General features: G+C 40.9%; 1 protein-coding gene, 11 non-coding genes and 1 pseudogene across 13 annotated transcripts; all 13 read right to left on the bottom strand.

The window, feature by feature from the left end:
- Window positions 1-2,144: 2,144 nt before the first annotated feature.
- Window positions 2,145-2,264, bottom strand: LOC116224220 (annotated as a pseudogene).
- Window positions 2,265-3,148: 884 nt separating this feature from the next.
- LOC116224254 lies at window positions 3,149-3,263 on the bottom strand. Its single transcript, XR_004165525.1, has one exon. It is a non-coding gene; the product is annotated as a U5 spliceosomal RNA (small nuclear RNA).
- Window positions 3,264-3,678: 415 nt separating this feature from the next.
- Window positions 3,679-3,791, bottom strand: LOC116224257. The gene has a single exon (XR_004165528.1). It is a non-coding gene; the product is annotated as a U5 spliceosomal RNA (small nuclear RNA).
- Window positions 3,792-4,216: 425 nt separating this feature from the next.
- LOC116224256 lies at window positions 4,217-4,332 on the bottom strand. Its single transcript, XR_004165527.1, has one exon. It is a non-coding gene; the product is annotated as a U5 spliceosomal RNA (small nuclear RNA).
- A 439-nt stretch (window positions 4,333-4,771) lies between these two features.
- LOC116224250 lies at window positions 4,772-4,886 on the bottom strand. Its single transcript, XR_004165521.1, has one exon. It is a non-coding gene; the product is annotated as a U5 spliceosomal RNA (small nuclear RNA).
- A 3,039-nt stretch (window positions 4,887-7,925) lies between these two features.
- LOC116224258 lies at window positions 7,926-8,040 on the bottom strand. Its single transcript, XR_004165529.1, has one exon. It is a non-coding gene; the product is annotated as a U5 spliceosomal RNA (small nuclear RNA).
- A 442-nt stretch (window positions 8,041-8,482) lies between these two features.
- On the bottom strand, window positions 8,483-8,597 carry LOC116224253. The gene has a single exon (XR_004165524.1). It is a non-coding gene; the product is annotated as a U5 spliceosomal RNA (small nuclear RNA).
- Window positions 8,598-10,112: 1,515 nt separating this feature from the next.
- Window positions 10,113-10,228, bottom strand: LOC116224255. The gene has a single exon (XR_004165526.1). It is a non-coding gene; the product is annotated as a U5 spliceosomal RNA (small nuclear RNA).
- Window positions 10,229-10,885: 657 nt separating this feature from the next.
- On the bottom strand, window positions 10,886-11,000 carry LOC116224251. The gene has a single exon (XR_004165522.1). It is a non-coding gene; the product is annotated as a U5 spliceosomal RNA (small nuclear RNA).
- A 1,511-nt stretch (window positions 11,001-12,511) lies between these two features.
- LOC116224259 lies at window positions 12,512-12,626 on the bottom strand. Its single transcript, XR_004165530.1, has one exon. It is a non-coding gene; the product is annotated as a U5 spliceosomal RNA (small nuclear RNA).
- A 434-nt stretch (window positions 12,627-13,060) lies between these two features.
- Window positions 13,061-13,175, bottom strand: LOC116224252. Its single transcript, XR_004165523.1, has one exon. It is a non-coding gene; the product is annotated as a U5 spliceosomal RNA (small nuclear RNA).
- A 3,095-nt stretch (window positions 13,176-16,270) lies between these two features.
- On the bottom strand, window positions 16,271-16,385 carry LOC116224249. The gene has a single exon (XR_004165520.1). It is a non-coding gene; the product is annotated as a U5 spliceosomal RNA (small nuclear RNA).
- Window positions 16,386-21,445: 5,060 nt separating this feature from the next.
- kcnj8 (potassium inwardly rectifying channel subfamily J member 8) lies at window positions 21,446-24,097 on the bottom strand. Of its 2 annotated transcripts, XM_031583252.2 has the most exons (3): window positions 23,815-24,094; window positions 23,367-23,468; window positions 21,446-22,776 (listed from the first exon to the last, which is right to left on the bottom strand). In XM_031583252.2, exons 2-3 carry the CDS (start codon window positions 23,450-23,452, stop codon window positions 21,870-21,872), a joined length of 993 nt encoding a protein of 330 aa, XP_031439112.1. In that variant the 5' UTR covers window positions 23,453-23,468; window positions 23,815-24,094; the 3' UTR covers window positions 21,446-21,869. The 2 variants fall into 2 exon arrangements, with proteins under 2 accessions (XP_031439112.1, XP_012694116.1); XM_012838662.3 differs by having other exon boundaries at window positions 23,367-24,097.
- Window positions 24,098-25,643: the final 1,546 nt, after the last annotated feature.

Raw genomic sequence — 25,643 nt, 5'->3', positions numbered from 1 at the left:
CTGCAATGCACCATAAATACATAGTCGTTCTAGATGAACATGCGACAACGTGTACTAAAAAGAAGATAATAGGAATTGAAAAACCTTCATAAATTGAGAACGAGTTAAGTCGCATTGCATGATGGGATAGAACGCCTGTGACGTAACGTTTAACATACTAGGTTTAACTTAGGTAAAATAGCGATTCGTGGAAAAAGTGGGGAAATGAGACATAATTAGGGCACACAACTCTGGTAACATTACTACTGAATATATCAATCTTGCTCTCAATCTTGAAAGAGCTCTACAGAGGCCGACATAGTAATCTACCAATGCCATTTTTAAAACTACGAACTGGAACTAGCGCCATGCTTTCTGCTCTGACAAGTCAAAACGATAGTCAACTTTCAGATATGCATAGTAAATCAGAGGGTGTAGCAGTCGGTTAGACTCAACTGGCACACAAAAGCAGTGTAGTTTACAGCAGTTTTGCCATCTAAACATCTGAACACTTGCCAGTTACACGGACATTTCAATCTTCTCTAATACAAACTTACACCAACTTCAACACTATTTGAAGGGAAATTGCTTAATGCCATCTAAAAGCTAGGCTTTCTTTTTCTCTTAAAGCAGACACTGACCACAAAGCTTTGTTATGCTGGTTCAAAATGCTGTCTAGACCGTAACCTAATGGGTTTTTAAATAAAAATAAATAAAATATAAATAAATAATAATAATAAATAAAATGTAGTTGTGACACACTGTTGCCAAAATTAAAGCAATCGTATTGCATGTTGTGAGAGGAAGCTTTCAGCTGTGAATCATTGCACTAAGGCCCATTAATACTTAGGTGACAGTTTCAGGAAGAAACAAAAATAGCCTGTGTTAAATATGGCTTCCAGGATTCAGTTCACAACAAAATTCCATCACAAAATTGTACTTCTCTATTGTAAATTAACTACTATAAGGGATGTATTTGTTCATAGTGATTCAGATTGATCAAAGCCTGGTTCATAGGAAGCAATACATATGTCATTAAAGAAAGCAAACCATATCAGCCTGCTTCGGGGAGTCGTACTGGCAGTTAATGGTATTTGTAACACAATTTTCTATGGGTGTCCAGATACCTCTGTGTGGAAAAACAGATCACTGCTTTTGAAAATCTAGTGAAAAGCACACCAAGCTTAGGTGACACACATCTGTACCGCACCTTCGGTGTCATCAGTACATTTCATGAAGTAAATTATGTTTGCATAGAACTTGTGTTATTGCTCTCAAACCCGTACAATTTGACGAATGAGGAAATACAGGACAAAACATGACTTTTTCAGATAAAATCGGGACACTAAAAAAAAGTGCTGAAAAACAGAACAGCACATCTGGCCACTCTAGCTTGAACTGAAAATCTTTTAAGGATGCAAAAGTCTCCCTTTTAGAGTACTGTTGAAGGCCGTCTTCATCAACCATGTGTGCATTTGACAGAAGACCAACACAACTACAGAAAACTTCTGCCTTTCTTGTACAGCTCTCGCTACCATTAAACGCTACTTCCTCATTACTTTTTACAACACACAAGGTGGGACATTACAAACATGTTTGATGCTCTAAACAAATGGCTCACATCACTATTCTGACTACACTAGAATATCATACAATAGATTTCCGCTATAAATAAAGCATTTGATATTTGATTGTAAGCTGTTTCATAGCAAGTTCTTGTTAGGATTTCAGTCTTAAACCATTTTATGTTTTAGATAAAGAGGCATGCAAGGGCAAAGCCAGCCACTCATGAGGAGGCTTCTTGTCGTACGATAAAATGAGTCCTCCTGTTTGGGTACTGCATGCATCTCACACTTCTCCCTAAATCAATCACTCACCCACAGAGACCCATCCTGAAAAAACAAAGTTCTCACCTCCAACTTTTTTTTGTTTTGTTCTCTCCACGCAATGAGGCGCATTAGGCCGCAACTTTCTTTTGAACAGTTGCAGTTTCAGAAATCATTTTTGTTTTGGGAACAGGTGATTGGCCTGTAGCCCAACCGCCAACCTGGAGGACCAGTTGGTTTACCTGTCGGGGTTTCCCCTCCCTAAGACGATTGCTGTGTCACGCACGCTCACAAGCTCCATCTGCCCAGGTGCAGTTTTAACGTCACGCCCAGGACTCGAGCTTACAGCACCTGGTATTCCCAGGCGGTCTCCCATCCAAGTACTAACCAGGCCCAACACTGCTTAGCTATTAGAGATCAGATGAGATCGGGCGTGCGCAGTGTGGTATCAGAATCAGAATCAGAATTGTATTTGTGTTTACACCTACCTGGAATTTGCACTGGTGTATAGGTGCATACAGTAAACATTAAACATAAAACGCAATAAGTACTACACATACGAAGAAAAAAAAACACAATATATAAAATAATGGCAGAAAGCCAACTGCTACTTTACTCCATGATAACTCATAGACATGCAGTCAGACAACTTATTTTACACAGACCAAGGAATCTCAACATGTTAATGTACTGCACACCTACTACGCTTTCCACAGACCATTCAACCACACAGAAACAAAAATCACCTAAGCCAGAACAATCTTTTGACCCTTGACACTGACACTTCAAAGCTTGTGTTTTACAAAAGCACTGACAAGTTGTCCAAAAGCACTTTAACTGCCCTGTGTTCTACACTGTATGAATGGCATACAGGAGATGGTAAAGATAATTAAAGCAACCCTGGAACATTCACATGAAGAGCGACGTTGCCACCCACAGCATACTGAATGTAGTCTACTGTCAAAGAATCACTATTTGTAAGAATGAACGGTTTCAATGTCATTATGGAATATCATTAAGCATAAATACTTAAAAATTAAGTAATTCATTTTTACAACCATACTTTTGTGTGTATGCATGTTGTAGCACGCTTTTGCACACCATGTATTAAACAAATTCACTGGCCCGAGAATCTTTCCTTGACCGCATTTTCATTAACCAACATGTGTTCCTAGAATGCATTTGAAGCCTCTAGAAATTATCCGCTTTGCTGTAAAGCATCAAGGTTTCATGAAGATTCATTCCGCTAACACTACTTTTCTGTCAAGTTGGTAACAGCTTTTCTCCATATTCAACTCGATGGTGCAAAAGGTGATAATCTTTTATTTTTCACAAATACAGGAACCCCACCAATAGGCAGGGTGTCAAAAAATTACTATAAACTCATAGTGGTCCTCTCCACGGAAATCTTTAGTAAAAGGCGAAAGATTTATACGATCTGAAAAGAACCATGAGTGTTCTGATAACTAAAGGAACGATTTCAGACAGCGACCATTAGTGCTATAGTGTACGTTAAGGGTTACCACTAATTATAATGCACAGTTAATCAAAGCGTTGATTAACTTTAATACATAGACCAATTTAATGAAACTATGGGAAGTTACAGCAGTGTGCAAGTACAAAAGCAAAGTGTATTTCAACAATTCTTTAAGGCACAGAGTATGCTGGGAATCAGACGTGAAACGAAAAATCTTCCCGGTGCAGCAGCAGTGGCAGCCCATCTCTCCTTACACCTCCTACAGTACTGCATACCTACCACGCCTTTCATATTCCATTTAACCACACTGTTCTCTACCTAATTAGTAATTGTATTCTGATCCACATTCCCGGTACAGCATAATAGGATAACATTATATTTTCACAGTAGTAGGAGCCCCACCAAAAGGAAGGGCGTCAAAAATTACTATAAACTCATAGTGGTCCTCTCCACGGAAATCTTTAGTAAAAGGCGAAAGATTTATGCGATCTGAAAAGAACCATGAGTGTTCTGATAACTAAAGGAACGATTTCAGACAGCGACCATTAGCGCTATAGTTCACGTTAAGGGTTACCACTAATTATAATCAAGGAGTTATCAAATGGTTGCCTAACTTGAATATATAGGCCGATTCAATGAAAATATGGCAAGTTACAGCCGTGTGCAAGTACAAAGGCAGAGTTTATTAAAACAATCATTTAAAGCACAGGGCATGCTGGGAATCAGACGTGAACTGTTATGAAAAATCTGGTGCAGCAAGCAGCTCATCTCTCCTTACACCGCCTGTTAAAGTGCTGAATAACTACTACGCCTTCTAGAGACCATTCAACCTCACGGGAACAAAGCTCACTCAGGGACAATGTTCTCTGTGCACTCAACTCCAACTTCTATATCGACAAAATATTATTAATATATTTATTTTCACATAAGCAGGAGCCCCACCAAAAGGCAGGGCGTCAAAAAATTACTATAAACTCATAGTGGTCCTCTCCACGGAAATCTTTAGTAAAAGGCGAAAGATTTATGCGATCTGAAAAGAACCATGAGTGTTCTGATAACTTCAGGAACGATTTCAGACAGGAACCATCAGCGCTATAGTTCACGTTAAGGGTTACCACTAATTATAATGTACGAGTTATCAAAGCGTTGCTTAACTTTAATAGATAGGTCGATGTTTTGAAAATATGGAAAGTTACAGAAGTGCCAAAGCAAACTGTATTAAAACAATCCTTTAAGGCACAAACATGCTGGGAATCTGATGTTCACAGTTTTGAAAAATCTTCTCGGTGCAGCAGCAGCTCATGTAAACTGACACTGTCGGTTAAAGTACTGCATAATTACTACGCTTTCCCGAAACCATTCAACCACACGGGAACAAAGATCACCTACGGCAGGACGAAGTTCTTTCCCTTCTTAGAAACAGCACTGGTCTCCAGCCTCCACCGTTACAGTGCATTTACTCAAACCATTATTTTTCACAGTATTAGGAAGCCCCGCACAAGGCAGGGCATCAAAAAATTAATATAAACTCATAGTGGTCCTCTCCACGGAAATCTTTAGTAAAAGGCGAAAGATTTATGCGATCTGAAAAGAACCATGAGTGTGTTAACGCTCAACCGAACGATTTCAGATTGCTACCATCAGCGCTATAGTGCACGTTAAGGGTTAAAACGAATTATATTGCACGAGTTATCAAAGTGTCGATTAACTTTAATACATAGGTCGATGTATTGAAACTTTGTGAAGTTAGAGAAGTGTGCAAGTCAAAACGCAAAGTGTATTCAAAAGATCCTTTAAGACACAAAGGATGCTGGGAACCTGACGTGAAACGGTTTTGAAAAATCTTCCCGGTGCAACGGCACATTTCTACTTCAATTGCCTGTTCAAGTGCTGGATCATTCAACCACACGGGAACAAAGATCGGGTTAACCAGAGCAGATTCCTCTCCCACAATAATGACTGTACATCTCTTCGATTAACATCGTAATAATGAAAATACAGCCCTCTCTTCCGGGTGCAGCAGCTCAGCTCATTTCTGTTTACACCTTCTGTTACAGCAGCGTTACGCCTAAATAATCTTAAATCCGAACACTGTTACAAACATGTCAAAATAATAGTCCGGTCGAAAACTCTTCGTTACGAACGGTGAATGTTGAAATTTAAGGTAATTAATAAGCCAATTATAATTTGCATATCTGACTGTCGTATTTATGGTGACGTTGATTCTAATTTAAGAGAGAGAAATAGGTCCCTAGATTTCACTGTTATTTTGGTTATCATCTGCTTTGCTAAAGTGTTACATCTTACCATGAACGCCTACATAGCCAAGAAAGAGAAGTGGGTTCGCTTGTTCCTTATTTTATTTTTTTCATAATAATGTCCATGTGGCATACACAGCCTTTCAAGCATGCGGCCTATTTACCTCTATAGGCTAAATTGACATACACTGACGCTGCAAAGGTTGTTAGGCTGAGAAAATGTACGATTATACCCCCTCAATATAGGGGACACGTTTCTTTATTAAAAGGCGTAGAACCTGATTCTGAAATGAAAAGTGGGGAATTGTCATCCGCAGCCTTTCAAGCTATTTGACCTCCATAGGCATAATTGACATTGAATTAAATGTCAATTATCAATTAACAGTTTCCTCAGCCTAACAATGTTTGTCGTATCAGTGTATGTCAACTTGGCCTATAGAGGTGAATAGGTCACACGCTGGAAAGGTTGGACTTAACTTTTTATTTTAGAATCTTGCTCTGCACCTTGAAACAATCGGATTTTACATTCCATGTACCCCTCATATTTAAGTAGTTGTTTTTTTCTCCCAGTTTTGTCAACTTTTCTGGTGTCCCTGACTCAGTTAAGCCCATTTAAATGGTTCGGCTTCCTTCTTGAAAGTCCATGGACAAATATTTTTTTTCTCTCTTATTCAGTTCTCAATTCATGTGTATCAGATCAGTTTGGCTAAATGTTAGATAAACTATGACAATAACTTCCTGAATAATACAGCTATAGTAGGCAATGTTTGCTTATACAAATATGTGTAGCCATTTTCAAATGTATAGACTAGTCTGGTGTCTTTGATGATGAGGGTGCTGATATATTAAGCATCTGTTTCAAAATGTGACTTATAAATCTGCAGGCTATTTATTTGTATTTCTTGTGCACATGTAACCTGTCAAGTTTTTGACCGAAATCCGACTCAACGTTGACCAGTACTGTGACTGTGTGTGTGTGTGTGTGTGTGTGTGTGTGTGTGTGTGTGTGTGTGTGTGCTATGCAGACTGTCAGCCTCACGTACATGAACCATGTGAAATGTTGTAAAGATAAAACTTGATATGTGACCGGTCATGTAACCTCAATCGAGGCATACGCATGAAAGCGTACTCTCACAGAAGTGTGCACGTGATAGACAAACGAAATGAAATGTTTTTATCTTTATTTCTTTGTTTTTGTCCAAGTCACAACTTCATGGAGATGTGAGTTGCGCATCTCGCAAATATTGTTGGCACCACAAATTTCTGAAACATGGCTATTTCTTCTCTAAGGTTAACAAGCCTTCTTAAAGCTGTTCTGTTTATTTCTTAATTTTTTATTTTTACTTCATTGTGCAGCGACATGAGTGGCGTAAAAAAGGAGGTCGGCACCAATTTCACAATTGTTCTATCACACTAAAGCATAGAAATAAAACTTCGACTAACAACATTGGTGCAATGGGGTGATGTGTTAGGCCTACATATGTTTTTAGAGAATGAAATGCCAAAATAATGTGCATAATATACATTGGACAGTGTAATTTATTACGAGCTAGCCGAGTTAGGTTTACAAGGTTGCAAACTCCCAAGGCTTATTTGGCATGAGATTGACAAATATGTATCAGACTTTTTGGTGAGAGATTAATTTATTTGGATGCTTGCCTGAGATGGGACTGAGGTTGAAGAAAAACTACAAATCTGTGCAGGACAGAGATGACAACAATACGGTTACAGCCTGCATCGTTGTCTTTCATAAATAACATTGGCAGGGATGTTAATGATGAGAAACTAGCGACTCAACAACTTTCCTAACACAGCCAAACATCAAGCAAGCGCAACACAAGACATAGTAAGACAACTAATACATTATTACTGACTAGTCCAAGAGAAAGAAGGCCAGCTCGGTGTCTGACTTGCATCCTTTTGTCTCTTTAAACACTCGCCAATGATGAAGGCAAGTCCGAGTCTGACTCTTGTTCAGTCTCTTCCGCGCTTCTTCTGAAAACGTCTTCCTAGCAGCAGGATCTAGTGGTTGTGTGAGGCGGCCTAAACTAAAGCATTACATAGTTTGCGCGTGAGAGGTGTCACACCCTGTCCACCAGAGTTGCATGGTGCAATACCAGGCGTGCTGTAGCAGTGGCATAGACGCCATTCTCTGTGTCACAAATCAGTGTACCACCAAAATGATTTGCTGAAGCTGTTCATTTATAGTAAAATTGTTAGATTAGTTTAAAGTACTGCATTCATACCACACTTTCTATAAGATCATTCAATCACAGAAGAACAATCACCTTCGCCAGGACAAACATCTCTCCCTTACTAGTTCTTCCTGAATTACACCTACACAGTGCAATAATACATCAGTATATATTTTTCACAAAAGTAGGGACCCCACCAAAAGGCAGGGTGTCAAAAAATTACTATAAACTCATAGTGGTCCTCTCCACTGAAATCTTTAGTAAAAGGCAAAAGATTTATGCGATCTGAAAAGAACCATGAGTGTTCTGATAATTACAGGAACGATTTCAGATCGCGACCATCAGCGATATAGGTCACGTTAAGGGTTAAAACAAATTATATTGCCCGAGTTATCAAAGCGTTGATTACCTTTAATATATAGGCTGCTGTAATGAAAATATCGGAAGTTACAGCAGTGCAAGTACAAAAGAAAAGTGTATTAAAATAATCCCTTGAGGCCCAATGCATGCTGAGAATCTGACTTTCACCGATTTAGAAAATCTTCCCGGTGCAGCAGCAGCTCATGACCACTGACACTGCCGGTTACAGTACTGCATACCTACTACGCTTTCCAGAAACCATTCAACCACACGGGAACACAGATCACCTACGCCAGGACGAAGTTATTTCTCTCCTTAGTAAGAGCACTAGTCTCCAGCCTCCACCCTGTGCATGTATTCAAACCATTATTTTTCACAGTTTTAGGAGGCCCCGCACAAGGCAGGGCATCAAAAAATTACTATAAACTCATAGTGGTCCTCTCCACGGAAATCTTTAGTAAAAGGCGAAAGATTTATGCGATCTGAAAAGAACCATGAGTGTGTTGATGCTCAAACGAACGATTTCAGACAGCCACCATCAGCGCTATAGTTCACGTTAAGGGTTACCACTAATTACAATGCACATGTTATCAAAGCGTTGATTAACTTTAATATATATACATAGGCCGATGTAATGAAAAATATGTGAAGTTACAGCAGTGTGCAAGAACAAAAGAAAAGTGTATTAAAACAATCCCTTAAGACACAATGCATGCTGGGAATAGGACTTTCACTGATTTAGGAAATCTTCCCCGTGCAGCAGCAGCTCATGACCACTGACACTGCCGGTTACAGTACTGCATACATACTACGCTTTCCAGAAACCATTCAACCACACGGGAACAAAGATCACCTTTGGCAGGACAAAGTTATCTCCCTCATTAGTAACAGCACTGGTCTCCAAATTCTACCCTTACAGTGCATTTACTCTAAACCAGTGGATCTCAATCTTTTTTTGTCATTCCCCACTTTGAACAATAGGGGCCCATTCAAGCCCCACCTGTCGCTCCGATAAAATGGTAGGCCAAGCTTAAAATTGTCAAATGTATTGAAATAACGATGAGTTCTAAATCTTAATCAATAACAAATAACATCAGTTCAAAAATAGAGAAAATAAAAGTGCAATGGTGTCAATCCATGCCCTAAAATGGGCTGAGTTCCAAAAATAAAGAAAAAGGGCCTACTATGCAATTGTGTTATCAATGGTAGGCCAAGTTTAAAATCTCCCTTGTACGTTGCTTTGGATAAAAGCATCTGCTAAATGACTTAATGTAATGTAAAATTTGAAATTGATTGAAATTTTCAATTTTCTTTTAGGTTGATTTTTTGGTGGATCAGCTGTCTTTTTTGCCACTGGTACTGAATCACCAACCTTTGTATTTCGTGTCACAAATGTATCCATAACAGTAAATATTAGCCTATCGCCCACTATACTTTCATGCTCTGGGAATGTTTTTTTTTTCCATTGTCCTGCTGCAATTAATACGCTGACGTCAATCAAAATTGTCACACTATGGTTCCAGGTCACATTTTCATCCCGGTCCCCAATCTAATGTTAATACAGTGTTGTATAATGGTGCGGCTCCTACAATGTATAATGTTTAATGGAGCAACACATAGGCTACAGGATGGGTGTGGTAGAGCGAGAGAGAGAGAGAGAACAAAAGAGATAGACAGAACGGTGATGAAGCAGTGTGAAAGTATAAAAACAAAGTGTATTAAAGTTACATGGTGCAATACCAGGCGCACCAGGTGTGCTGTGGCAGTGGCATAGACGCCATTCTCTGTGTCACAAGTCAGTGTACCACCAAAATGATTTGCTGAAGCTGTTAATTTATAGTCAAATTGTTAGATAATGTTTAAAGTACTGCATACATACCACACTTTCTATAAGATCATTCAATCACAGACGAACTATCACCTTCGCCAGGACAAACCTCTCTCCCTTACTAATTCTTCCTGAATTACACCTAGACAGTGAAAAAAAACATCAGTATATATTTTTCACAAAAGTAGGAACCCCACCGCAAGGCAGGGTGTCAAAAAATTGCTATAAACTCATAGTGGTCCTCTCCACGGAAATCTTTAGTAAAAGGCGAAAGATTTATGCGATCTGAAAAGAACCATGAGTATTCTGATAATTTCAGGAACGATTTCAGAAAGGAACCATCAGCGCTATAGTACACGTTAAGGGTTACCACTAATTACAATGCACATGTTATCAAAGCGTTGATTAACTTTAATAGATAGGTCGATGTTTTGAAAAATATGGGAAGTTACAGAAGTGCCAAAGCAAACTGTATTAAAACAATCCTTTAAGGCACAAACATGCTGGGAATCTGATGTTCACAGTTTTGAAAAATCTTCTCGGTGCAGCAGCAGCAGCTCATGTAAACTGACACTGTCGGTTAGAGTACTGCATAATTACTATGCTTTCCAGAAACCATTCAACCACATGGGATCAAAGATCACCTACGCTGGGACGAAGTTCTTTCCCTGAAGAAAGAAAAGTGTATTAAAACAATCCCTTAAGGCACAATGCATGCTGAGAATCTGACTTTCACCAATTTAAAAAATCTTCCCGGTGCAGCAGCAGCAGCTCATGTCCACTGACACTGCCGGTTACAGTACTGCTTACCTACTACGCTTTCCAGAAACCATTCAACCACACGGGAACACAGATCACCTACGCCAGGACGAAGCTCTTTCCCTTCTTAGTAAAAGCACTGGTCTCCAGCCTCCAACCTCACAGTGCATTTACTCAAACCATTATTTTTCACAGTATTAGGAAGCCCCGCACATGGCAGGGCATCAAAAAATTACTATAAACTCATAGTGGTCCTCTCCACGGAAATCTTTAGTAAAAGGCGAAAGATTTATGCGATCTGAAAAGAACCATGAGTGTTCTGATAACTTCAGGAACGATTTCAGACAGGAACCATCAGCGCTATAGTTCACGTGAAGGGTTACCACTAATTACAATGCACATGTTATCAAAGCGTTGATTAACTTTAATATATATACATAGGCTGATGTAATGAAAAATATGTGAAGTTACAGCAGTGTGCAAGAACAAAAGAAAAGTGTATTAAAACAATCCCTTAAGGCACAATGCATGCTGGGAATAGGACTTTCACCGATTAAAAAAATCTTCCCGGTGCAGCAGCAGCAGCTCATGTCCACTGACACTGCCGGTTACAGTACTGCATACATACTACGCTTTCAGAAACCATTCAACCACACGGGAACACAGATCACCTACGCCAGGACAAAGTTCTCTCCCTCATTAGTAACAGCACTGGTCTCCAAATTCTACCCTTACAGTGCATATACTCTAAACCAGTGGATCTCAATCTTTTTCTGTCATTCCCCACTTTGAACAATGGGGCCCATTCAAGCCCCACCTGTCGCTCCGATAAAATGGTAGGCCAAGCTTAAAATTGTCCAATTTATTGAAATAACGATAAGTTCTAAATCTTAATCAATAACAAATAACATCAGTTCAAAAATAGAGAAAATAAAAGTGTCAATCCATGCCTCAAATGGGCTGAGTTCCAAAAATAAAGAAAAAGGGCCTACTATGCAATTGTGTTATCAATGGTAGGCCAAGTTTAAAATCTCCCTTGTACGTTGCTTTGGATAAAAGCATCTGCTAAATGACTTAATGTAATGTAAAATTGTCAAATGTATTAAAATTTTCTATTTTCTTTTAGGTTGATTTTTTGGTGGATCAGCTGTCTTTTTTGCCACTGGTACTGAATCACCAACCTTTGTATTTCGTGTCACAAATGTATCCATAACAGTAAATATTAGCCTGTCGCCCACTATACTTTCATGCTCTGGGAATGTTTGTTTTTTTCATTGTCCCGCTGCAATTATTACGCCGACGTCAATCAAAATTCTTATAACTATGGTTCCAGGTCACATTTTCATCCCGGTCCCCAATCTAATGTTAATACAGTGTTGTATAATGGTGCGGCTCCTACAATGTATAATGTTTAATGGAGCAACACATAGGCTACAGGATGGGTGTGGTAGAGCGAGAGAGAGAGAGAGAGAGAGAGCGAAAGAGAGAGAGAGAACGGTGATGCAGCGGTGTGAAAGTATAAAAGCAAAGTGTATTAAAGTTACATGGTGCAATACCAGGCGCACCAGGCGTGCTGTGGCAGTGGCATAGACGCCATTCTCTGTGTCACAAGTCAGTGTACCACCAACATGATTTGCTGAAGCTGTTCATTTATAGTAAAATTGTTAGATAATGTTTAAAGTACTGCATACACACCACACTTTCTATAAGATCATTCAATCACAGAAGAACAATCACCTTTGCCAGGACAAACTTCTCTCCTAGTTCTTCCTGAATTACACCTACACAGTGCAATAATACATCAGTATATATTTTTCACAAAAGTAGGGACCCCACCAAAAGGCAGGGTGTCAAAAAATTACTATAAACTCATAGTGGTCCTCTCCACGGAAAGCTTTAGTAAAAGGCGAAAGATTTATGCGATCTGAAAAGAACCATGAGTGTTCTGATAACTAAAGGAACGATTTCAGACAGCGACCATTAGCGCTATAGTGCACGTTAAGGGTTACCACTAATTATAATGCACATGTTATCAATGCGTTGATTACCTTTAATAGATAGGTCGCTGTTCTGAAAATATGGGAAGTTACAGAAGTGCCAAAGCAAACTGTATTAAAACAATCCTTTAAGGCGCAAACATGCTGGGAATCTGATGCTCACAGTTTTGAAAAATCTTCTCGGTGCAGCAGCAGCTCATGTAAACTGACACTGTCGGTTAAAGTAGCCTACTGCATAATTACTACGCTTTCCAGAAACCATTCAACCACACGGGAACAAATACCTACGCGAGGACGAAGTTCTTTCCCTTCGTAGTAACAGCACTGGTCTCCAACCTCACAGAGCATTTACCCAAACCATTATTTTTCACAGTATTAGGAAGCCCCGCACTAGGCAGGGCATCAAAAAATTACTATAAACTCATAGTGGTCCTCTCCACGGAAATCTTTAGTAAAAGGCGAAAGATTTATGCGATCTGAAAAGAACCATGAGTGTGTTGACGCTCAAACGAACGATTTCAGAAAGCCACCATCAGCGCTATAGTTCACGTTAAGGGTTAAAACGAAGTATATTGCACGAGTCATCAAAGCGTTGATTAACTTTAATACATTGGTTGCTGTATTGAAACTATGGGAAGTTACAGCAGTGTGCAGGTACAAAAGCAAAGTGTATTAAAACAATCATTTAAGGCACAGAGCATGCTGGGAATCAGACGTGGACTGTTATGAAACAGCTTCCCGATACAGCAGCAGCCCATTTGTACTGACTCTGGGAATGTCTACCGTACAACCCCCTCCAGCTGCACTAACAAGTTAACGATTTACGCAAACTTGAAGGCACAGGAGTAAAATCGTGACTGTGAGAAAAAAGGCCACATTCACGGGAATTTCGGAGTCAAAGAACGGATTGGCAGTCCAGCAGTTTCATCAGAAAGATAGTCACGCAAAACGCCGTCTCGTCTTTTCCTACTTCTCAATATATCCTTCCTGTGAAGATATAACCTAACATAACATATGAACCCAACCACGATAGTTACCGACAAGGATAGGCATTCGCTTGCCTTGAATCAAAGGAAACCCATTGATAGCCTAAACCGCCTGTGTTCCATTTCCAGCGTGATCCAACATCTGATCCGAACACCACTGAGGTCCGCACACACACAATATTCTTGGAGCCTATTTAAACCGGTTACGAGAGTTGGTACTCGTATATTTAACTCGTATAATTTAAAAAAATATGATCGTTTTGTTATGTTTATATAGTGTTGATTTTGTAAGAGATAAATGTCATCTATGCCATATCCATTTTTAAATATTTGGTGCAGCCCGGAAAAATTCTATACTTGCGATGGACTGTGATTACATTTTCGAGTGAGTCGATCTGCCATTGTTGGTTCTATGCTCTCTCCTACTGGTGAGAGAGGGGAACAGCACCGGTCTACTGTATACTGCAAATGCACACGGAAAATGGCGGGCACATTAAATATCTCTAATTTGAAAAGACAGTGAGGAATTTTCATCTAAAACGAGAGCGCTAACTACCAAATGTGCATGCTAAATTTTTGCAAACAGACCTACTGGCATTGATAAAAGCTTGCTAACATGCCAATAGTGTCTTTTGGTGAAATAGTGAGACAACATTAAACTAAATGTTCACCAGTCCTTTTTCATCAATCTCAAACGTTTAAAACTCTCAAAAGTTAATATTTGCCATCCTTACACCATAATAATCACTCATGCAGATTTGATTAACATCAAGAAGTTGCTGAAATTCCTTGTTGTTAAAAGTCCTTGAAGGTAATGTTTATCCAAATAGAATATGTCCATCAAGTCATATGCTAAGGCACATTTTTGAGTTTTTAAAAAAAAAAAAGTAATGTATTATAAATTACACCACTGGCGCATAATTCAATCATGGCTTATCCCAAAGTTATCCTTTCTGGAAGCTTGAGGGCATCTACAGGTAGGGAGCTGATCGTTACGTCATCCATTGCGTCATCCGGAACTTCTGGCAGGCCGGAACTTTCTGTCCATGACAGCTCCCGTTGAAATGCATGGGATTTAGAATATCGCGTCGCTTGTAGCGGTGTCATGGGTTTGCACCGTGACTGTACAGTCAACACAGCCAGAAGACAAAGAGCAGGGGCTCACTGGTACACTACCCATCATAGGGGAGGGAGATTTATACATTACAAGAAAGTGTCTTATTAGGGGACCTGCCTGCTCTCTAAGAGGATACTGTTTCAATTCCAGTTACTTTATCTTCTGGAAAATCTACATTGCTTCCTGTATTACACAAGAGATAAACAACCTAATGAACTGAAATGAATGAAGTTACAAAGAACTGATCACATAAATCAGTCTACAGAGTCCTATAATTTTTTCATTTAGCAGACATACAGCAGGACTGCAAAAATATGAATGATCTCTTAGTCATCGTCACCCCAGAAATCTTTAGTAAAAGGCAAAAATTGTGTACCTGATTGAGAGAAGCAAGAGCCTAAATTTCTCTTGAGATTTCCGGTACTGACCCCGTTAACAACAGCTAACTAAGAGCTGCCATTGTCCACTATATTCTATGAGTTTATAAAATACAGATGGGTGCCTTAAAACCAATTAGGAGGTATAGTTCTATGTGCAATAAAAAAAAAACAGACGCTTTTGTGGTGTACTTTTAATACAACGCAAAGCATGATGGGTATTTATGCTACTGCTCCGTCTGCTACTTCCGTCTTGCATGCGTGGACAGTAGTTATTCCGTACTCAGTGTACCAACAGAAATACTGGGAACGACCATCAATCCACAGTGAACGGATTAAAATGCCATGCCGTGAAGTATGGACATGTTCATGAAACACCCTTCAACATGTGGGCGTACCCTGATCAAGGAAGATAATATTCAAGTTTTGTCTGAAACACAGTGCATCAAGCAAGCGCGCCTAGCCTGGTCTAACGGCATTCCTAACGCCAACACAATATACAAGTTTATTATACGGCTCTTCAAGTTACAATTACTTTCCGTAACATTAAATGACTGGAATTCTTGCGGAATGATATGAAAGATGTGAATTAGAAGCACTAAAGTCATTGTAACTTGAAGTCAGCAAGTAATGGGTTGCTACGCAACACCTGAAACTTTAAAGTTGTATTTGCTTAAAGAACAATTTTTTTTTGCGGAAATCACGAAACGGCAACAAAATCATTCAAAAGAGGTATTTTGGAAGAATGTCTTCTATCGTTTTGGCAAGTAACTGTATAATACGCGGGGTAATACATTTACGGACTGCTACTTTGACATCACACAAATGGTCGTCTCTTGCGACAGGGAACAACTGCAACAGTTAGTTATATCTTATCACGTCTGCGCGTCGGGGTCCTGTTCGTCCCGTCGAGATTTATTTTGTGCAATACAATATCCCTTTCATATTACATGTCTGCCCGTCACTCACTTAAAAAGCAGAGAACAGGCAGCGGATGAAATTTAGAACGAGCCCTAACGACCTCGTTCAGTCATGCATCTCCAGTACGCATGGATCACAGATTTACGCTGAACTGGCACACAATTGGTTATTATTTTTCACATGAATAGGAAGCCCCGCACAAGGCAGGGCATCAAAAAATTAGTTAAAAGTCATAATGGTCCTCTCCACGGAAATCTTTAGTAAAAGGCGAAAGATTTATACGATCTGAAGAGAACCCAGACTGTACTGCCGTGTAAACGCACCGTCTCAGCGACTAATGAATGGACTTACAATTCACGATGACGGCTATGATAAATTTAACTTCACGTAGATGGCTACTCGAGTTGATTAAGTAAACAACTACGATTACACTACTATTCCATAAGAAATACAACGACACAGTGTCCAGATAACACGGTTTTAAATAAAATTGTGTGCATTTCTGCAATGCATTCTGGGAATAACCACTTCCTCAATCTATGGTTCATTCACGTTCCACATTAGCCTAATGACTATGACTTTACTTCTTGGTGAATAAGCAGAGGGCTCCAAATCTGTATATTTGTAGATGCCTTAAATGACTTAGTTTAAAAAAGACAACGTAAAGTAAACTAAAATGCATGTATGTATTGCGCAGTCGTGCGGTTAGCCCGTAGGCTGCAATCACCCGCAAGATACATTCAACAAATGCTTGCAGTACTCGACTCGGATGTGTAAATTGCAACCAATTAAACCACCTCCGCAAAGTCTTAAATTTTGTAAACAAAATAATAATTATCTTTGAATCAATTTGTGCAATATAGACTAGGCTATGTAATGTAGTAGCCTACGAACGTTTTGGACTTATACTGCGTGGTCCGTGGTTACAGTTTAAGTGCACATGTGGTGCGTCTAGCTTACACTTGGGTGCAACGAGGAAAAATGACCTGCAACCAACAATGCTGTTCTAAGGGGAAGCAGTAAAAATATGTTATATATATGATTTGAATCAGGACTCTTTGTGCTATAAGTTTCTCTAAAATAAAGACACAATGCACAATAGTATTGCTAATAATTATAACTATCTATGTTTACTCATCAGCCATTTTGCCTAAATTAATCATTAACCTGTACCAGCAACTGTGTACGATGACCTGCCTACGATAACCAAATGATAGGAGTTCACCCTATGCCCACCCCACTACCTAACGACTAATGTAAGATAACGTTCAGTATATGTAGCCTAGGCGTCCAGTCTTGAATGATTCATTACAAACATTAATTTCTAAATCTCAAGTAAAATACAGCCCTGCCTTCCCGCCGGTTGCTGCAAGAGACTTCTACTTTTGGCGAACTGAGACTTTCTTCTCTTGTTCTCGAGACTTGCTTGTCGCGCCCTGGTGGCCACAGATGGTAACTGCATGCATGATGTGGTTAGGTTTAATATGTGCAGTTCACAGTTTCTGTAATCAAAAACTAAATATAGGCTATATTATTGCTCAGATCCTTATTTACCTAAAATAGAGACACACACTACTAGCAAGGAACAACTCCTTCGTATTCAATTAACCTGTCAGAATTAAATGAATGCAAAGAACAGAAATAGATTACATAATAAAGTAAAGTAGCCTATGAGTAAAACCTCCAGTGTTTGACAACAAACAAATAATCAAATTAACATTACTCGTTACTTGACACAAATAATATATTATGATGATGATAATAATAATGACTATGCCAGGTCAGAACCCATGCATGGCCGACAGGAGTATTATGGGTCCACCATGTAGAAATCCACCATGCGGATAAAAATGAGTTGAAGCAAAGCTTACACATCACAAGGCCCTACACATAGTGTGTGTGTGTGTGTGTGTGTGTGTGTGTGTGTGTGTGTGTGTGTTACACATCACAAGGCCCTACCTTAACCCCAACCCTGCCTTGTGCTATTGGTTAAAAATAGCTGCACTGGAACATTCTAACCACAATTTGTCAAAAGAAACCTAAATTACTCATGAGCAGGACAACTGTACAATTGCTATGTATATATATATATATATATATGTGTGTGTGTGTGTGTATGTTAGTACATATACACTAATGCTACAATTGTAGGCAATTGGCTTTCTAACATACATAACAAACTAAATATAAAAAGCTGGCATTGCATCTGTGTACTTTACAGGAACAAAAGGTGAAACATTTATTAAGAGATCCCTGCCTGAGCTTGGCTGTTCATTGAAGAGGGTTGAAACTGAACGTTTGACACTGACTGTAGATAGTGAGGTCAGCGTTTGGTTTGTTAATCCAAGGTCCCAGGTGTTGATAGTTAGGTCAGCGTTTGACACTGACTGTAGATATTGAGGTCAGCGTTTGACAGGTTTTCCCTATGCACGCATCACTACAACCATGCTGAGTGAGGAAATTTCGAAACATCGAAATTGCGCTGCCAAACAAACCATGCACATTGGAGGACCTATTTAATACACTTCAATGGGCACATGGGTGTATAATTATAATAATAATATATATCTATTTGTCCTTACTGTGTGACATGAATGCCTCAGGACAAGTTGAGAAAGGTTGAGCTAAGTAACCTCGCAAGCAAGGTGGAGTAGCGCCACCACTGGTAACTGATAACTTTAGCAGATTAGCACAAACCCAAACTAAGTTACCTAAACGTCCCACCGTGACATCTCCGAAATTCAATATCAACTAAGAAAATAATATCTCAAATTTATAGCTGTTACCCTAATTTCACTTTACATAATACTGACATCTAATTTCAGTTTGCATAAAATATCTAGCGGTAAAATGGCAACTAGACATAGCTAGTAAAAAATAGCTAGACATAGCTAGTAAAAAAAAATCATGAGACGCAAGATCTTTCAGAGCAGCAAGCCACAACGTTCTGAGAATGTTACTTTGTAAAAGATACATTGTAATAGAATGTTCGGACATCTTACCCGTTATCTTTGCACCATTGAATTTGTTCTGGTTTGTTAATCCTGTTGAATTCAACGTCCCGCTCAGCTGTTGAGGCTGTCTGTCTCTACAGTTAACTCCAACAGAGCACGTGCAAGCTGCTTGTGCAACCGCGCAATTTACAGCATTTCTAGGAAAATAAATCTCTGCCAGATAAACGTGACCTCTAGTGTAGTTTATTGAGCCGTGCAGATTTGGAAAATACGAAATTAATGAATATGTACATGCGACTTTCATTCATTTTATTATTTATGTATTATACGGTGGTACAGTGGTTAGCATTATTTTCTTCCATGCTTTCAACCTGCTAGATACTGGACCTTTATTTGGTGTCTATCCAATATAGGATGTTTACTAGAAGAGTGCGTGGGGTTGGATCACTAGTGTATCTGCTGTGTCAGCACAAGTGTATCTGCTGTGTCAGCACAAGTGTGTGTGGTTGGATCACTAGTGTATCTGCTGTGTCAGCATAAGTGCGTGGGGTTGGATCACTAGTGTATCTACTGTGTCAGCACAAGTGTGCCAAACCTGCCAGCTGCACTTTGTTGTCGAAAATGAACTGGCCTCTACACGCCATTCTGACATCTTTCATTGCTGCTTTTGTTAGTGGGGTTCTGAGGCTGTGTATCACTGGGTTCTGATGCCCTGTATCACTGGGTTCTGATGCCCTGTAACACTGGGTTCTGATGCCCTGTAACACTGGGTTCTGATGCCCTGTATCACTGGGTTCTGAGGCTGTGTAACACTGGGTTTTTTAGGCCCTGTAACACTGGGTTCTGATGCCCTGTAACACTGGGTTCTGATGCCCTGTAACACTGGGTTCTGATGCCCTGTAACACTGGGTTCTGAGGCCTTGTAACACTGGGTTTTTTAGGCCCTGTAACACTGGGTTCTGAGGCCCTGTAACACTGGGTTCTGAGGCCTTGTAACACTGGGTTCTGAGGCCTTGTAGGCCTTCTGTTTTCAGTTTGGTTGATTTGTGATTATCTCTTTATATACTCTGTCTGAAAACATCAGCAAAGAATGACGATTGGTCATTGGTAAATGTTGGAGAGGCATTTGTTTTTCTCCAAAAGACAAGCGTGTGTGTTTATTTGTGTGTGTGTGTGTGTGTGTGTGTGTGTGTGTGTGTGTGTGTGTGTGTGTGTGTGTGTGTGTGTGTGTGTGTGTGTATGCGTGACTTACTCAATGACACAAATTAAATACAGATGAAGGTTTCCAGATGAAGTGTCATTTTTGGGATGGCAATACCTGGCAAGGTCCTGCAGTTTATTGCAGTCATTAAGCCACAATAGAAGATGGTCCATGGATAATCTCACCGTATGAATGACTGGTCAGTCTTTTTAAAGGAACTTAGTTCCTCCCACTTTCTTGTGTGTGGCTGTCCTTTATGGCCAATTGGAACAATCCCCGTTCTCTAACTATTACTCGATCAGAACGTTTTGCGTGTTTGGCACCACTCCCATTTCCTGGGATAGTTGTGGCGAAGTCGATTAATCTTGTCTACACCCTGGCTGTCTGCCTCTCAGCAGTCAGCATGTTTGGTATTATTTGTCGGCCATTTTGAGTGAGGCTACTCATACTTCCATGAGTTAATCCATGTCCACCAACTATACAAATATACCACAATGTATAGATAACTATCAGTGGGCACAACTGCACACTCTGTCTGTGGTTGTGACATATATCTGCACCTGTGGGAGTGTTGAAGTGAAGTTATGAGTTATATCTGCACCCGTGGAGTGTTGAAGTGAAGTTATGAGTCATACAGTATCTGCACCCGTGGAGTGTTGAATTGAAGTTATGAGGTCTTTCATAAACTCCCTTGTGGTTTGTCTTTCACCTTTCTCAGTCCCCGCCCACATTTCACTCAGTCTTGTTGATGGCACCCATGAACTTCATCGAGTCTCATTTCAAAGGAAGACAATCATCACCCCAAGTCAAGCCTCACCCATTCATTACACGCTTATCAAATGTGTGGGAGCTTCAAAGGGGTCAAAACCGTCATAAAAAAATGACAGTACTACAGTGTTGAATTTGTCTTCTGGGTCTTTCTCCTTTGGCGTACTCCTAAAATACTGATGCGTTGGGTGACAACAACAAAATTTTCACATGATGTACATATAACACATTATTGCAGGGTTTGACATTTTAAGGTATATTTTTGTTGGTAACCAGTTTTGACTGAGCATGTTCACAAGCGAGCTAGCTTTCATCAGTGTCAACTGCGCTACAGTTGCTGTTTATACAGCTGTTAGTTAGCTTCCTAGATTTAGACAAAAAACCTCGTCATGCCTCTTTAATATTGATTACGACAAACCTGATCAGCATTTGGAGTGACCACTTATTACATATTTCTGTTTATTAAAGCCATCGTTATCCATGGAACAATCTTCAATGCACTGACTAACAACGAAAGACTACATAGCTTTGGACCAAACAGAGAAACAAATGCGCAAGTGCTGTGTGGTCTCATTTAGTGCCATTTAATGCCAAAAACATCATTTTTACAGCAGTGAAAGAATATGGTGAGATGTATGGGCTCATGAGTATGAAGAATGTGTCCTTTGCATGGGTGAGCACTCTCCCCTCAGGCAGGGGAAGGTTTGCTATGAATTTCCTTTGATATATGAGGAAATGATGAATATATGTGTTAAGAGTGGTTGCAGTGGTGGCAGCAATGATGAGAGTCCTAGGCGGGCAGGGGGCACCCCGACAGTGTGCAAGTAGAGGGGGGCCCTCCGGAGCCACGGCGGCAAGGCCTCCTGTCATGTGATGGCCACGCTCGGGCTCCCCTCCGGAGTGTAGAACTGCACCTTGGGCACGGCGAGCGACGAGTTGTTCCGACGCAGGCCGGCGGCGTTGCCCTTGCGCATGGAGTTGTTGCGGCGCATGGAGTTGCGCTTGCGCAGCGAGTTCTGGTGCGACAGCTCGCTCTTCTGCAGCGTCTGGATGAGGATGGATGGCTTCTCGTCGAGCTCGCGCGCGCTGCACCTCGGCGTGTTCACCTTCACCGTGTTGCCGAACTTGGAGTAGTCCACCGAGTACACGCCCTCCTCCTCCGCCACAATGGGCACGAAGCGGTGCCCCCACTGGATCTCCTCCGTCACGTAGGACGTCCGCGCCTGCGTGGTGATGCCCGTGGTCTCCACCACGCCCTCCAGGATCACAATCACTTCCAGGTCGCTGCACTGCAGCTCCATGGCGGAGAGGTCGTACATCGGGCTGCTCTTGTCGATCACGTGGCAGATGACCAGCGGCGACAGCAGGAAGATGTTGTTGCCGGCCACGGCGCTCTCGGTGGGCACCTCGATCTGGTGGATGGGGATGACCTCGCCCTCGGGCGTGGTGGTCTTGCGCACCACCTGCAGCCGCACCACAGCGCCGATGATCATGCTCTTGCGCAGGTCGCCCACGCGGATCATGAAGCAGAGGTGGTTGTTGCGCACGGCGATGACGGCGTGGCGGCTGAAGATGAGCGTCTCGGCGCGCCGGTGCGACTGCGCCGTCTTCATGAAGATGCAGCCCAGCATCACGGCGTTGATGATCAGGCTCGCGATGTTCTGCGTGATCAGGACGGCGATGGCTGCCGGGCACTGCTCCGTGATCATGCGCCCGCCAAAGCCGATGGTGACCTGGACCTCGATGGAGAAGAGGAAGGCGGAAGTGAAAGATCTACAGAGCAGAAGAGGAGGGAGGAAAACAAACAGACCGGAAGTGGAAAAAAAACATAAGAGCAACATAGTTAGGCACGAAATAACATGTTTCAATATCTTCCTTTAAACACACAAAAGATGCATTTAGGACACTGAAACTATATGACGATACAGAAGCTATTTCTGTTTTTGTTTATAAACAAACACATGGGGAGCATTGTGTCAAGCAAAATCCGTCTGAACCATTCAGTATGCAAAATACACATTGGCGACATATACATTATGACAATCATTCAGAATGTGTTGATATGATTGTGATTTTTTTAACTCCACTGCCCCCCCCCCCCCCCCCCCCCCCCCCCCCCCCCCCCCCCAACCAAAGAAAATAATTTTAACACCCTGTTGTTACAGTGAACTTAGTCATCTATGGGTAAGTATCATGAAATGAGTTAATTTCACATCTTCAGATCTCAAAATAACTTCGCATACTTAATTTTACAGTTCCCTCTGCCATCGAGGATGTGAAGTTAAATAATTTTATTTTTGTATTGTTATGTAATTTCTTATTTTGGGCTATACCATATAAAGGATATTGTAAGATGCACTTACTTCACGTGAGTGACACATTTATCGATGCCCGATCCGCGGTGAGGGTCCAGGTCGCCGTGGGCGAAAGCAACAAGCCACCAACCCATGCCAAAAAGTAACCAACTGCAAAGAAATGTCATCGTGAAAATGACCAGTGTGAAGCGCCATTTAAGGTCCACTAAAGTTGTGAAAACATCTTGAAGAAACCGTCCCTGTTCACGGATATTCTTGTGTGCCAGGTTGCAAGCGCCATTTTTTGCGATGAAACGCGCTTTGTTAACGCGGTCTCTGAAGACAGGTTTTCGGGGAATACGCGATGCGAGTGCCGGTAGAGCAAATTCCTCGGGTATTATGCTTTTCCTTGCCAGCATCCTCGCAAAAGTTATCACGCGGTCGTATGCCAAACGTCAGTCAAAATAATACTGATAACTACACACAAAACAATATAATACGTTGAAAAACGGCGTACTTTTAGTCCATTACCCCGGAGAGAGGAAGCTCTCAGAGGATACCGATCCGTGTTCTGCACGTAGGCTATTCAGGTCTTCAGCGCATCTTTCCACACAAGAAAACAAAAAGTTAAATGAACAGTAAAACGAATTAGATACTCCAAATATTTAAGCATTTATGTCGCCATAGACCTGTGTAACCTATACATTAGTTGACTGCGGCACCTTCAAGAAAGTTTCTCAGCCTTGGAGTTTCCACTTATCCCGACGCATCCTCAGTCCAATTGACGTACTGCAAATGGGCGGTAACACTGAATTAATGCCTCGAATGTAGAACAAAGATCGAGATGTTAAGATTAAATTATTCTTACTTATTTAGTGGGGAATTCATTAAATTATTTGGCTCATTCGCAGAAATAGGTTAAGGTTCAAGACATCAAAAACACCACTAGGTCATATAAGTCGCAGGTTAGAGTCAATTTTGACAGTTAATCGTAATTGATTTGATTTTTTTAGAAGAACATTTTATTAATGTAACACATCCCCTTATGCGATCTAATACCCCACAGGTTAATTCGAAATTGGCGTATAGGCTCACGCTCGTTGGCAACGCTAAACTGCACGCCAGGGGGCGCCATTCAGTCATTGATGATACGATAAACACCAAGAGAAACGCTGTCCCTCAAATGTTACAAACACCGTTATTTTATGTTGTTACCAAGAACCGTCTACGTATCTGGAAATTCCCCGGTTGTTATCTTTTGTTCTTGAGACTGATGAGTGGAGCTCGAAAAAATCATTCAAAACATTTAAACTTTACTATAAGCTCAGTTAAAATTGTTAATGAAATGTTTGTATTTAACCAAACCATAATTGCTAGTACGGTAAATAACCAATTGAACCAGAATCCTCTCATGAACATAAATGTAATGCAATAAAATTGCATACATGACACAGGACAGTAATGCAAGAGTCAGTGTTAAGGAATGAAAAATAGAGGCACAGGGTAAAACAGATCTGTTAAATGTTTAATCAAAAATGACAAAATAATTACATATGTACATTTAAGACAGTGCCCATCACAAAAAAAAGACAATAAGAGTACTATAAAAACAGACACTTGACTGCTGAGATCTTCAGAGCAAGGAGGCTGTTAACAGGAGAGAGAGAGAGTCATGCTATGTGATTTGTGTGCAGGGTTGTTCAGGCATTCCGCAGCCTGCCCAAGCCCATGTCAGCTGGCCCTGTGAAACTGCACAGACCTTTTTTTCTCTTTGCCGACTGCATGGTCTTTGCTGCCAGAGATAGCCCGCCTCTCAAGAGTCCTAATGCCCCTGAGGATAACCACACACACGCTTGTTCAGATCACCAAAAAACTCAAAACACTCATGGTTTCAGCGACGCCGAACTCACTTATAATAGGCACGCAAAGCACACAGTCGTACAAAGAAAAACAGTACAACCAACCCTGCAGACGACAGCCCAAATGGAGGTCAACATTACCGTCAACATTGAAAACCAGGGGTCGCACAACATATACATAGACCATATGAGTCTGAACACTGTGCTAAAACATACTTGGCTATATGATTTGCATTAGATATGAGCTAGTTACACTAGAGAGAGAAGAGTGAAGGCTCCTCCACGCCGCCTCAGCTTAGGGCCGTTACTTGAGGGGCCTCGGAGAGAGAGAGAGATGGGGAAGACTTGAGGGGCCTCTGAGAGAGAGAGAGAGAGAGAGAGAGAGAGAGAGATGGGTAAGACTTGAGGGGCCTCGGAGAGAGAGAGAGAGAGAGAGAGAGAAAGAGAGAGAGAGAGAGATGGGGAAGACTTGAGGGGCCTCGGAGAG

Source organism: Clupea harengus, chromosome 16 (assembly GCF_900700415.2).
Source record: "Clupea harengus chromosome 16, Ch_v2.0.2, whole genome shotgun sequence".
Taxonomy (NCBI): domain Eukaryota; kingdom Metazoa; phylum Chordata; class Actinopteri; order Clupeiformes; family Clupeidae; genus Clupea; species Clupea harengus.
This window is presented reverse-complemented; position numbering and strand designations above follow the sequence as displayed.